We start from the raw sequence: 13,887 nt of genomic DNA on the forward strand, positions 1-13,887 counted from the left end.
GCTGAGTCACGGCGGGGCCCGGCCTCCCACCCTCCGGCCCGGCACCGCGCCGGCAGCGAGAAATACACAGCGACCGCCCTGTTTTGTACACCACAGGTCTATAGGTAAATCAGAAATTGAGATGCGAGGCTGGCAACTCAGGAGAAAAGAAAAGCGCCCATTTTTGATGGAGTAGTCGGATGAATCATATTGTTGACTGTAACAGGGAGTTTCCTCAGCAGCTAGGAAAGGACGGGGGTGAAATCCTTATCAAAGGTTATTTTTCCACCAAAGTGTTATGAAGCTACTAATAGAAAGGAAACGTTTTGAAAGCCTTCTCCAGGCATTTCTTGATTTTCCTCTCATTTTTGCGTAGAAGTCATTTTTATAAGCTGCAATAAAACCTCAATGTCATAACAATAAATACTGCCAAGTCCTTATATCATGAAACAAAAAATTACAGAAATCCAATTATTTTTTCATTTCTAAGACACCTGTCAAGTAATGTTCCTTGGCATCACACTTAATTTAGGTTTAGTTCTATTTTCCATATGAAAGGAAAACACAAGTTTTTTCAAATGGATATGAAATTATTGTATTAGAATAATATTAACATCAGAACATCAAAATAAGCAGATGAGCTCACAGATCAGTGTAACTTCCAGAGGGAAATGTTAGAGGTATTCATACAAGATAAGCATTTGAGTCCGTGAGGATCCACGAAATGAGTAAATGTACCACATGCTGTGTGTTTTAGGAAGTTGGTGGTCATAAACCCCACAGATTTTAGACTCTGATGATGAAATTCCACATGTGAGCACAGTTCAGTTGAAGCCTGGCACATTAAGTCACTGGGCAGACTGCATACATTACTGAAAATATTCAGCAAGCAGAACACATTTTGAGGATTCGGGTAATGAAGTAGAAATAAGTAAATTATCAAAATTATTAATAAGTATATATTTGAATTCACTCAACTTACATGGCTTTCAGGATTAGGAAAAAACAGTTTCCATTAAATGCTGTAAAGATCAAACAGCCTTTTGCTTGGCTACAAGCTTGTCACATATCTTTATAAAATTCTCTTAAAAATTTAATCACATGATATAATAACAGGTTTAAAACACAATTAAGTAAGAATTTTTAAAAAATTTTCATTTTTTATGTTTTCCAATACATCTCTTTTAAATTAATACCTATAACTTGCTGCACATGTAATAATTTCAGAAAGAGGCATTTCAACAGTTTTTAATCACACATTAATCCATATTGTACCATGTCCAAGGTTTATAAAACCACACAATGATCTTGGCACCTTTGGCTTCAGATGCCTGATTTGGCACGTTATTTTTTTTTAAAAGCATCGTTTTGAGAATGTACACTGAACCTTTAAACACCAGGGGTGAGAGTCATGATCATTTTAGTGAATTTGAAATTTGTTGCCAGCTTTTGGAGAGACAGGATTTTTTACTTCCTGATCATTTCAGAAAAACTCATATTTCCAACTGTTTCAGTTTAGTTATCTAAAAATTAACTCTGAACAACAACTTCAGAGTTGAAATTTTCAACTTTAGAAGCCCCAATACAGTATTGAAAATTAATCTACTGGAAAATTGACCCTAAATTCTAAGTCTATAGATCCAGAAGTTTTGAAAGTCAGGCACTTACTTGGCACTTAGATTTGAAATACTGGCCTTTCATTGCATGAAACATACATCAAGAGTTTCAATGTGTAATATATATATTTGTGGTTTGTTGATTGATACATAAACCCTCAGGTTCCTTTACTTAACTCTAATTTAAGAATTAACTAATTATTCCTATTTCTGCAAATTGTGCAAGAACAACATTCGCAACATGTCTGGATTTGTTTTCAATTCAGAGCAATGTATGAAAATTGAATATTTTATGGTGATTTGTAGACATTTTAGGAAAAGGAGACTGCAGCCTGTATCATAGGTATACAATACTTAGCTTCTCAGTAATGCTTAAAAAGCCTAATTCTAGCAATTAGAGGTTTTCCCAGGACAAACAGGATTCCTTATTTCCATGCAGCTGTCTTCAAAAAACACCTTTATGAGCCCTCAGGTAGAGCAAGTGTCAGGAGCTGGGGGATGTTACAGAGATTCTGAGCAACTTCACAACCTCCAGAACAGGTTGAGAGGCTGTTCTGAAATACTGTGTAAAATAGGACGGGTGTTATCACAGCAGTCTCTGGGCTATACCTGCCTTTTAAGAGCACATGTACACTATAAAGAGGAGCAATCAAAAGGTATTACTGAGCAGGCTTTGAACAAGCTAGCACTGGGATAGGACACTATCACTGCACCACAGCACCACTGCAGTCTGGCTAATTATTCATCTCCAAAAGTTAACAAGTAGACTTGGAGAAGCAAGGCTGGTTAGACACAGTGACACTGTTCCTGGGACCCAGCCTAGTGTTCGTGCATGGAAGCACAATGGACCTTTTAGCTGCATCAGTTCACTCACAACTAGCTCAGGTCTTGGAGGTTCGTTGTGCAATGTAGAAAGATCCCTAGAGAATTAACACAAAATCTGCCTCAAAGGATGCTGTTCACAACTATCTGAGATACTGCCCATAGATGTTGCTTCTTCAGGTGAAGTAAACAAAACAGGCTGGGGAACAGTTGTACAATTTATATGCACTAGAGGGAAATGGAGGAACGATTGCTTCTGATATTCCTGGGAAGCCAGCAAGTATTTCTAAATCTATTCTGGACATATTATTATTTTTTAAAATAATTTAACAACAACAACGTAAGCCTAAAGTCTGTGTGGTTTAGGATAAAAATCTTCATAATACATTTTATACAGTTTTCATTTTACAGGATTCTAAAAAGTCAAGTGCAAAGCCTATTTCTTCCCTGCAGAGGCTTTATTAGTGTTTTAACTTAAACATGGGAACAACTGTTTTACAGACTGTTTTCTGACTTTTAGTTTGCTTTCAACCCATACTTCTTCCAAAACCAGAAGTACATATACGTATCAGGTATATATATGGAGGTATTTCACCTTTACTTAAACTAGGAGTCACTTAATCAATAAAGAGAAGATCATAGTTCATCACAATAAATGACAAAGGCAATTGATATGAAGTTAGTTAAAAGACAAAAAGCACTTAGATAAATTTGAAATTCATAAACAAACAGTATATTAATTAAGACCATGTGACCAAAACAAACTTTAGCTGAATTAAAATAAAACCGAAGTCTTAGCAGCATAATTCTTACCACTTCAGCTTAGTGAGAAGCCTGACATCAGTCATCATTAGGCCCTTTTCCTGCTTAAGTACACTCTTGCTTTGGGAGATTCCCACATAAATACTGAGCTATGCTGTCCTCCGCTTTAGCCGTTCAGGATGTGAAATGACCGAGCTGCAAGACAAGGGGAAGAGTCTACTACATCTCTGCAGGATATTGCCGGAAATGTTGTAATTAATCATTTAGAATTTTGACATTGTTTCCATTATCAGGGATTGCAACTGGCCCTAGGCCTAGAAGTAATTAAACAAATATTACCCTCCAGATTTTTATTCTTCTAGTCACATCCTTAAAATCATCAGTTGGGGGAGAGGATGCTACTGAAAAGATTCAAAAATACATTAAAGACATATTCAAGTAATTTTTACATGCAGCAAAGGGATCATGATAAATTGCATTGTTCCAGTATCCTTGTAAATCATTAGCCTTTTTTGGAAGCTGATGACAACTTATTTTTAGCGTAGAAAATTTACCATTATATTTAGTTGATTTTCCCATCATTGACTAATTAATGCAGGCTTTAAAAAAAAAAAAAGCCCAATTCTATTTTTAGACTGAATCCACATAATTCCAGTTATTACAATAGTTATGGATTTTGTTAATTCTGTTCACTTCTCAACAGAACCTACTTCAGTTTACAAGTGTACCTAAGGATATTATCTTGGCAGAAGAACAATCTGCATGATTAATTTGGAGTGGCAGAAAAGCTGTCTGGCACTCCCTGTGGGCACGCTTTCTAATGAGAGAAGCAGCTTAGCTTTCCACTGCCACAAAAATCAGCAGGACCAAACAAATTACTTCCAAATATCTCTGTCTCAGTGTGAGGTGCCATTAATCCTTTTCTCTGCTAGCCAGTAGTCTCTTTGTCATATTAAAATTGGATTTTTACTCCACAAAGACAATAAGTGTTACAAAAACCATATTATTTCTTTTTGCTTCAAAACCAAAAGAATTTAGCTCCCTCCTTGCTTTACACATGTACTTCCCCTATTACCAGCACTCTTTAAGTGCTCTAATTTTAAAAAATATTGATGTTCATAACACTTCCATGTGGTGAGTGGGTAATCATTACTTCACAGCTCAGGAAATACTTTGAGACAAAAGAATAGGTGTCTTAACACTTCAGCTTGTGCCGAGTTCCCCATAGACTTCCTGTGTCTCCCAGAGGCTGGTTAACCATAACCAGCAGTATGCAAAGAGTTGGTAGCTGTGCCTCTGCCTAGAGGCTTTATGCCCACTGGGTTCCTATTTCAGCTGTTAGGCAAAATAAACTTTCAGTGTTACTCTGAGTACTGATTTATTTTTCTTTTAAGCAGAAAATTATCAGGAAACTATATTAGTTAGACCACACCACTCCTGCTTCAAGGCAGAAGGAAAACTGCACTTATTAGTGCAACCTAAGCCACTACTTAAAATTCTAATTTTTCTCCTATCTCTGAATTTTTGTGGGAAGAACTGTACCCCTCCATCTTTTCCAGTCCAGTTCCTGTACTGAAATGCATTTTACACAGCAAAAGAAAGGCCTGTTTCTTTCTTTTTCCTCTCATCTCAGCAAACAGAAAGACATCACCAGTGACTGGATAACAGAACTGAAAGGACACTACGTCCACCAGCTATAAATAGGAGGAAAATGAGAACTTCCATCTGTTTTTATGAAATATCCTGTGTTTGCTTTTTTTTGCCTGCACTATAGCCAAGAGCACATCTTTCTACACTATATGTAGCAGAAAAACATGTTGTCTATCAGCATCAACTAGCAATATTATAACTACAAACAGCCTCTTATTTCCCAGGTATTTCACGTTTTTACCAGTGAAACAAGACTATCACATGATAATTCAGCATTTCCTTCTCATAAAATAATCTGTATCCCAACCCAGAGGCTGGACAGTTACAAAACATCAGGTAATACCCATAAATCATGATTTTAAAGTACTATTTTCAACTTTCTAATGCTTGCATTACCTGCTTGAATATTATAAATCCATTTGTTTCCATTATACATACCTTCGGAATTATATCAAAATATAACCAAAAATGCCAGGGCTTTGCTACCTTAATTTCTGTTACCTCCAGTTCACCTAACCCATGCCTTCTCCATTCTCCCATCAACCCCTCCCATGCACATTTCCTTAATTTAAAAGAACATCAATCTGTATCCAATGTGCAGAGGTGGGTATGGCTATGAATAATTCTGATAGTCGATTTTTGTCATTACCATATTATTTACAGGCATAAAGATTATTAATTTTGATATAATAACCAAAGACTTGAATAGTCAGTGCTATTGGTATCAGTAGCAGCTTTCTGGTGTAGTGTATGGATTGACATGCCGTAGCAATAGTGAAAGATGGAGAGTCTGTCATGGTACTAATTCAAGGTGCAGAAAAACAAATGGATGAACATACAGCAAAGGATCAGCACTACCCATTTTCAGACTTGCTAAAATATTTTACTGTCATCTGACTTTGAGTTATGATCAGAAACAGAAACGTATATGCAGTTGTACAAAATATGCCTTAACACTGAACGTAATCAGTATCCTACACTACTGCTTAATCTCACTGAAGGAATTTTAATTTAGAACTGGTTCATGCATTAGCACCACAGACGGCCCGGCTCAGTTCACACTTCCAGTAGTTTCGCCTCATCCAGCTGAAACCCATTCCCTGAGCTCGACAGCCGCCTGCCGGTCAGGGACAGCCCCGCAGCGGGACAGACCCCACCCGGCTGCTGCCGCATCAGCCGCATCCCACCGCAGGGAATGAGGGGTCAGGTACGGTAACGGGAAACTGAGAAGGCCAACGGTCCCTTCATTGTCCTACCTTCCGTACAACTGCAGGTCTTGACTGCTCTCCTTCAAAGGATTTCTTTTCAGTTGCCAGTGGTTTAATTTCAGGTGTCCTTCCCTGATTTCACATCTGTCGTGGTTCCTCCTTTTCTCATGAGAAAGCCGATGTCCACAATGCATAGTACCACATTTAACTGATGAAGAAAAACTTTCTAAGGATTACAGCCTGGAGAGAAATTCAAAAGTAATTTGCATATCCAAGAAAACTCCCTCCCACTATCAATCACTTTAAAAGAACAAAAATCAGTAAATCAACAAAGAGAATGAGAACAGAGCATCCTGTGCACAGGATATCCCACTAAGCAAATAATTTACCTTTCTATGTCTCTGTCTCACATTAATAAAGATAGCTACAACCCCATTTATCATTTTTATTTGTTCCGAGTGAGGTTCTGAACAAAGACTAACTACAGAAACTTTCAAATAATCTGAAAGAACAAAAACAAAAGTAAAGAAATCACTTGTTTATGAAGGAATTTTGGTTTTGTGACATTACATTTTTGAATCTCTATTTAACTAAATTCAAAAACCAGTACCTGCTCTTTGGACTTCAAAGGTAGATCAAATCTAGCCAACTAGTAAGAGTCTTGTCCTCCACACCCCCTTATCTTTGTACATTCTTCTCCATCCCTCTGAAACAAGGTGAGATGCAAAGGGAAGAATACATATTTATGTATTTATACTTATCCTCTAGTAGACAAGGTTTTTTCCTTTTGGATTTATCACTACCTTGGGTACTCTCCTTATGTTCAGATCTCACCAGCTGATGAACTTTTGAAAATTAAATACACAGAACATGAGGGCTTGAGTTGTGTTGCTACTACATTTGTGTCCTTAAAAGCTAATCCACAAAAAGAAGGTACCACGTTACTATTTCCTATGACCATTTTTCACACTAAAAAATGCATAATTTTCAGCACCAAATAAAAAACTTGACTGAATTTGAGGAACAAATTGCTCCTCTAAGTTGGAATATATAGACCACTGAGGCAGATTACAAAAATATATCCCAAACCAGACATATATATGAAATTCTATTTAAACATTCAGAACCTTTATTCTATATTCATAAAGAAGAAACTTAAAATATGCTATTGTAACACAGTCAATACCAGAGATTTCATTTTAGGGAAACGTCCAATTCTCAATCCCCTTTTCACATGATTAAAGCAAAGGCACAGTAAAAGCAATCAACGAAATGTCCTCCCTCCAGGCTTGTCTGCTACTATAGTTCTTCCTGCAGGACTGTGTGATTCACGCCCTAGATCCTTTGCATCTAGGAAGGGATGCATCATGCCAGTTGATTATCTTCCTGAGAAGAAGGTCTGAGGGGTGATTTTTGTCTCAGAAGATCAACTAGCACTACTAAAACGGTAAAAGAACTTTTTTTTTTTTTACACATTTTGGAAAAGATAAAAAGATAACTCACCAACAGTGACAGACAGTTTAGACCCGTGTTTTCACATCCTGCAGACAGGATAAATACCTATCTCATATTCAGTCAAAAACTGTCCATTTCATTTTAATTATATAATATATTCAGCTAATCTAATTTCTTTTGTTTGTAAAGCTTTAGTTTTGTTTAAACTTTATTTAGAACTATATTTTTAAAAACAATTTTTTAAGCATCTCAAAACCTGTATAATTTTTGTAGAAATGAAAACATGATTGTTTCCAACAACAGACCATATTGAAAACAAGAGAACAAGTTATTCATAATTTAAGGGTAATGAGTTTACTTGCATACAACTTGCCCAGCAAACCCAGACAACTAAATTACCACAAGTATAGAACACCTAAGACCACCAGATAATATGGAAGATGTATGTAAATACACATTGAAGAAGAAACTGTATTTAAGTTTGAATTTTACCTGTTTGAGTATTAATTATCTGCATGTGAAAATTATACCAGTTAGGTGTTTGCATAACAGTATGAAAAAAATAAATCTTTGCTGCTCACCTTACTCCTTCATACATATTTTCTAATGTTTTCAGAGAGTGAAGTCTCCTTTACTGCAGGCTGGGATGGGGAAGACATTCCAATTTTGCATTACTAACACTGACACTGCTCTGATAAATTTAGTTCTCTTCCATGGGTTACACTGCTGTCTAACTGAGAATACAAACTCTACCTGCAACAAAAACAACATTGAAATTGATTTCTAATTCAGCTGTGGTTTTTCACTCTGAGGTGAGAGAACGAAACTTGAACACATTACTGAAACCAAGTCCTAGCCCATAACCAGCCATCCCAAGCACTGTACTATTACAAATAAATGCTTTCATCTCTGACAATGACTTTTACAATAAGCCTGTTTGTTTTCTCAATTACTTGCTCTCTAGATGAGTCACCGTACTATGAAGATAACATCTTTTCCTCTACACAGTGCACCACGTTTTAGTTCTGTAGCATGTGAGTGTTAACTTCAAAGCACAGTGTAACATTGCCCACACCTAACTAATACTTGTACAATGCTTTGAAGATGTAAAAGTCTATGATTACTGACTAGTAAGTTTTGAACTAATACCAAAATTGGACTAATAACTACTGAAATCAGTGTGGAAATCGTTCAAAGTTACACCATGCAATACAACTTCAACATTAGTTACCCTGGGTGGGGGCTGAGGGAAAAAAATCAATTACTTCCTTTGAAACAGGAAAAAAAGAAATCTCTGAAGTACTACAAAAATTAACCACATGAACATTCAGCCTGAAGTGTAATCTTTACATCATTTAATATGCCTCTTATAAATCTTCATCCCAGATATGTAAAGTAGACTATTGTCCATCCTTACCTGAAACATTGGTTCAAACTGGGGGATAGAAGTCTTCATCTATTCCAGTAGTTGATGTAGCAATAAATCACGGCCACGATGAGTTAAAATCAAATGTCCCTTTTTCCAACATATGCAGGAGCATCACCTGCTACAGATTTCTACCCTAGATTATTGAAGTTTTTGCTAGGCTCATCCACACAGCAAAACCCATGCTTATTCGATCTATCAACAACTGATGTGTGGAATTTGGTGCATCCAATTTGATTCACTGTCTAATCATTTTGCCGCAATCGCTCCTCAAGTAGTGGCTTCAGTTACATTATAGCACAGTGCCACAGAACAGCATTCAGTCAATCTGTTTCTTTCCAGGAATGCACAGCTCTAGCATACTTGTTGCCCCACATGCCCAAGAACTGGGATAAGTACTTCCAATGACATTATTAAATTCTCAATTACCCATTTCTGTAGCTATGTTTGCATGGTATCAAAAAGAAAAGCACTCATTTCCATCAGGGAAAAAAACAAACATTTGAACTAAGCACAAACATATTTTGCAAAGGAACCTATCGCTCCTGATTGCCAGCAAACCTTAACTGGCCTACACTCCTTTCATCACCAAGTCACACCCACACAGCATACTTTAGTCACAGCTGGCACATGCATTGACTGAACTTTTACCAGGTCCAAGGGCTCAAAGAGCCAGATTGTCTAGTACTGACTGTAAGCACAGTCCAGTTTAACACTGGCCTGCATCCCACTGATGTGCTCTTGCTGTGTAAGCTGTGAAGTAAACCTTTTCCATCTTAGACAGGTTAACAGCATAACACTCAAAGTAAATCTAGCCACAGCATATTTTACCTTTCATATTACACTTCTCCTCCTCCTTCCACATTGTTTTGTGCATGGTTTATACAAAATCACAATCCAACACGAGGAGACTAAAATGAGGTACACGTTTCAGAGTAAGGGTTTTGCTGTTCCACAACAATCATTAAGTAACGTGATTTGGCATTGTTTCAAATGAAAACAATCTTTCCATACAAAAAGATCAGCCAGACATTATTACACAAGTCCTCCTTAATGGAGGTACTTTTACAAAATCTGAAGAGCATCTTTTATATTTGTGGCTTTCTGGGACTATTTCCATTCTTGCAGAAATGCCAGTGTTTCAAAACCGAACTCAACTAGCCACATGTAAATACTGAAATTCAAATACCTTCTTAAGCATTTGATGTTTAGAATCCTTAAGACACTCCTTTGAAAGCACCTCAGTGTAGTAAATACAACTATATTCGTTATCCACAATGTCATACAGACATACACTTTATTAAAGTAACAGAAAAGAAAGAATACGTAAGAAAGTCACTTAGTGAAAGCACTCTGAAACAGACTGTCAGAATAATTATGGAAAACCCACAGATAATCTCATCAACTCAATATTTAAGAAACAGACACATCCTTATCCATGTTTCTTCTGAGACAAAGTAACAATACAGTTCACTAACCAAACTTTAAGTTCCATGTACCTGGTGTACCAAAAACATCAGGGGTACCACAAATTCAGAAATCTGTCCTCACTGAACATGTAGTGCATAGAAGCACAATAACAAAGCAATACAAAATTCTTCATTTGTTGAAAGATCAGTGAAGATTCTTCCCCTGTAAGTGCCAGAGTTTATTTTTCACACTTAATGCAGAATGGCTGAATAAGTAATCTCTAAACATGACTATCTATATTAAATTAAATTCTTATTTCCTCAGCCTCTGCCTGTGGCCTTTCACTTTGTGAAAGTATTTCAGCAGCTGATACACAATCTACAGGGTTTTTGTTCAACTTCTCAGGTGAAGAATGTCAGATTATAAAAATGCATATATACAAAATGCAATTCCCAAAAGGAAAGAGAGCAGGTCAAGCCCGGAAATATTGTTTGCAAGCATTAACAACCCCAGTGAACAGGAATGCTATCCAACAGCACTCAGGTTGTAAAGACTTAAGTTCACAAAGAGTGTTCAGTGGGCCAAAATAACAACAGGGTTTAAGTCGTCTTAACTTTTTTGTTTTTAAATGCAATGAAGAAGACAGACTATTCATTAAATATAAAAGCAATTTTATAAAAACACATCAGAATTTTATTGCTTGAAGAATACAGCATATGAAAAAGCACAAGAATGTCCAAAAAGAAAGGTCACAAGAATCCAAACATATTACACCATACATACCAGATGCAGTAAAATGTTAACCTGATTTCTGCATCAGAAAAGAAAGGTGTGAAAATATACCTAGTATTATTTAGAAGGAAAAGACTCATTTAAAATAGAAAGTGTGAAGGTGTTACAGTACAAATTAGAAAAGCCAACACTGCACATTAACATTGTATCACTAGACTAGATTTTCTACCTTTGGTACTTAAACCTTTACAGAAAACCACTTCCTCGGTCAAACCTTGCCTAACATCTGTCATATAGTATCCACAAAAGTTTTTTGTTTTGTTTTTCTTTTTTAAACTTAAACATTCAAACAAATACTTTTCTGAGTTTTCACTGCACTAATGCATTTATCCAATATGCAACTTAAGACATCCCAAATTTAAATCAAAAGTCACTATGTGACTGAGATCTGAATATATGCCAATTATATCCTGTCCAGATCTTCATGTAAAAACGGGCTCACCATTTTCTGTTTGCATCCTTATGTAAACAGACTGCTGCAGCCCTCCTCAAGAACTCTAACTGGACCAGCTTGCTGAGGACATAAGTTAATAGAACAATCCACATTATTAGATAGAGATCATCTACAGCAGCATGCAAGTGGCTTTTCTAGTCTGCTCAGATTAGTGTACCAGAAGATATGCCAGTATTACTTCAAGTAACACATTAAAACTCAGCAATGGACACTACTGTGCTTTATTTCAACACAAAGGACAGCTGCTCATCCATTAAATCAACAGAACTATCGAAAGGACAAGTACATAATTTCTGTTTCATGTATTGCTGATCACTCTTGGGGAATAGTTTATCAAAAACCTAGATTTACCTACAAACCAGTCTGAATAAATTGCTGTCTTTCAACAAGGTATTTTAGTAATCCAGTGGCAACCTAGTCTGGAGAATGTTAGCATTATGCTGACAACAAGGACTAATCAAAGTTAAATAAATTCCCTCTTTTATGATAAGCATGCTCTTAAGGTCAGCTTTTGCCTTCTTAGGCTTGAATATTTAATCACTCCCAGTCACATCAGCAGAACAAACAGTTTTGTTTCATTAAGTTCCAGCTTCATATTTCAACAATATGAATAAATCTGGACTATGAAATACCATCAACAACAGTTAACATTAAACTGGAGTGAAATAATAGAAACGTTAGTTCTTCAAACCAGGCAGTCTCTTTGAAGAGAAATAATCAGTTAGGACTGTCAAAGGATGTCATGATAAAACCACGGGTTTATTTTTTTCACCCCTATACAAAAAAATGATTGAATTTGTACAACTCCTATTAAACATACCTTTTCCTAGCTTGGTGAAAATGTATCATTTTCAAATTTTAACCAGTGTGGTATTCGAGCATATATAATGTTTATTGCCATTTTAAAAAGAACTAAGAATTCAGGCTCTTCTATGCTGAACTCCGCTTTTTCCCATTAACAGATTATGTCTACTGTACCACTCCCCCAAAAACAATTAAAAATTCTAAGTAAGATTTTATAGTTTAGTTAAAAGGGAAGAAATGCAAATGTGGATTTAGAGCTTTTTGTATAAATCTCACTATATTTTATAAACTTGTTGTTTATTGTAACACTGTTTATTGATCAAATAAATGACGCACCGCTATCTAAAATTTCCATATACACCATTAAAAATCCAAAGTTGATATGATACTGAACCTTAATTCTTCAAGAGTTCAAAAAAAAGACAGTTTATACATGTACAGCACACAACAGCAGACACCCCTAGAATACCAACTGCCAGTCCACGATGCATACAAACTTACAGGTAAGCATTCATTTCACTGTTTTCGTTGTGCAGGAAAAGTATTTCTTAGTAAGACAACTCAGCTGGTGATTTTCAGATATCATCTTCATCATCTTCATCCTGAGAGGATCCTGCCTGATTGGATGCACTGGCTGAGGCAGCAGCGAGCTGTGCCTGTTGAGCTGCTTGCTGCATCTGTAGCCATTCCTGCTGCGCCAGTTCTGCTTGCTGTTGTCTAGCCTAGAAACAGGAATTTAATAGTTAAGGCCATACAGAGCTTGTGAAGAACCTTCAGAACACATTAGCTTTAAAAGTATTTTTATCTGTACCTGCAGATTCCTTTTGTATAGCTTTTTATTAATTGTACATGCAAAACCTAGAAGTACCCTAATTATTTGTACCAAGATGTTTGGCTATATTCTGTCTTCCTCTGAAGACACCACTGTTTGGAGGCCTAACAGTTACAAAAAAAACCAGACAGAAGATAGTGTACTTAAGTTCAACTGTAGGAATTCTGCTGAACCACTTCCTAATGAAAATTTAAGTGAGTCAAAGCAATGGAAACTTTAGACTTCAGTTTCAAGGGAACTTAACATTTAATCACAGTTCAGAGATGAGAACAGCCTTACTTTGTTGATTACAAACACTGAAGCTTCCAATTATAAAATCACCCAGTTGTACCACAGAGGCACACATTATTACAAAAAGAAAGCCATTATTACATAAAGAAAGCCATTATCTTGCTTTGCTAAGCAATCTTTGGAAAACAGAGCTAGGTAAGCTCTTCTCAAATTCAGGTATGCACACTGAGGACAGCTGTGCTACAGAAACGTATAGTCCTTTTCAGTAAAGCAAAATACAAGACATTCTAACAAAACATTTCAAATAGTTCAACTGATAAACCCTTGTTTTTCAATCCAGGCTTTTCACTTGTTTTTCAGCAACTCCTGTTGATTTCAACAGTATACTTATCAATTGTGTTCATGTTAAAACTTTAATTTCTGTTTTGAGTGAACATTATGAAAAA

At 36.3% G+C, this 13,887-nt stretch overlaps 2 protein-coding genes across 4 annotated transcripts in view; both read right to left on the reverse strand.

Annotated features, from left to right (window-relative positions):
• The window catches only part of FNBP1L (formin binding protein 1 like), a 67,014-nt gene extending 57,219 nt beyond the window's left edge, over positions 1–9,795 (reverse strand). Inside the window, exons 1-3 of the mRNA XM_018071981.2 lie at positions 9,750–9,795; positions 6,427–6,539; positions 6,086–6,169 (exon numbers count right to left, since the gene is read on the reverse strand). Of these exons, the coding sequence (XP_017927470.2) occupies positions 6,086–6,169; positions 6,427–6,539; positions 9,750–9,795 (243 nt within the window). The remainder of the gene's footprint in view (positions 1–6,085; positions 6,170–6,426; positions 6,540–9,749) is intronic.
• The window catches only part of DR1 (down-regulator of transcription 1), a 50,501-nt gene that overhangs the window by 28,362 nt on the left and 8,252 nt on the right, over positions 1–13,887 (reverse strand). Inside the window, exons 3-4 of one of the 3 annotated variants that reach the window (XR_001920593.3) lie at positions 12,880–13,100; positions 8,079–8,245 (exon numbers count right to left, since the gene is read on the reverse strand). Coding sequence is in view for 1 of the 3 variants with exons in the window: in XM_008921890.4 (XP_008920138.2) it covers positions 12,954–13,100 (147 nt within the window). In the remaining 2 variants the exon portion in view is untranslated. Of the gene's footprint in view, positions 1–8,078; positions 8,246–10,982; positions 13,101–13,887 lie in introns of those variants that run through there. The other 2 variants (XR_003915779.1, XM_008921890.4) reach the window with 2 other exon arrangements.

This window comes from Manacus vitellinus, unplaced genomic scaffold (genome assembly GCF_001715985.3).
Source record: "Manacus vitellinus isolate BGI_N305 unplaced genomic scaffold, ASM171598v3 scaffold_21_pilon, whole genome shotgun sequence".
NCBI lineage: Eukaryota > Metazoa > Chordata > Aves > Passeriformes > Pipridae > Manacus > Manacus vitellinus.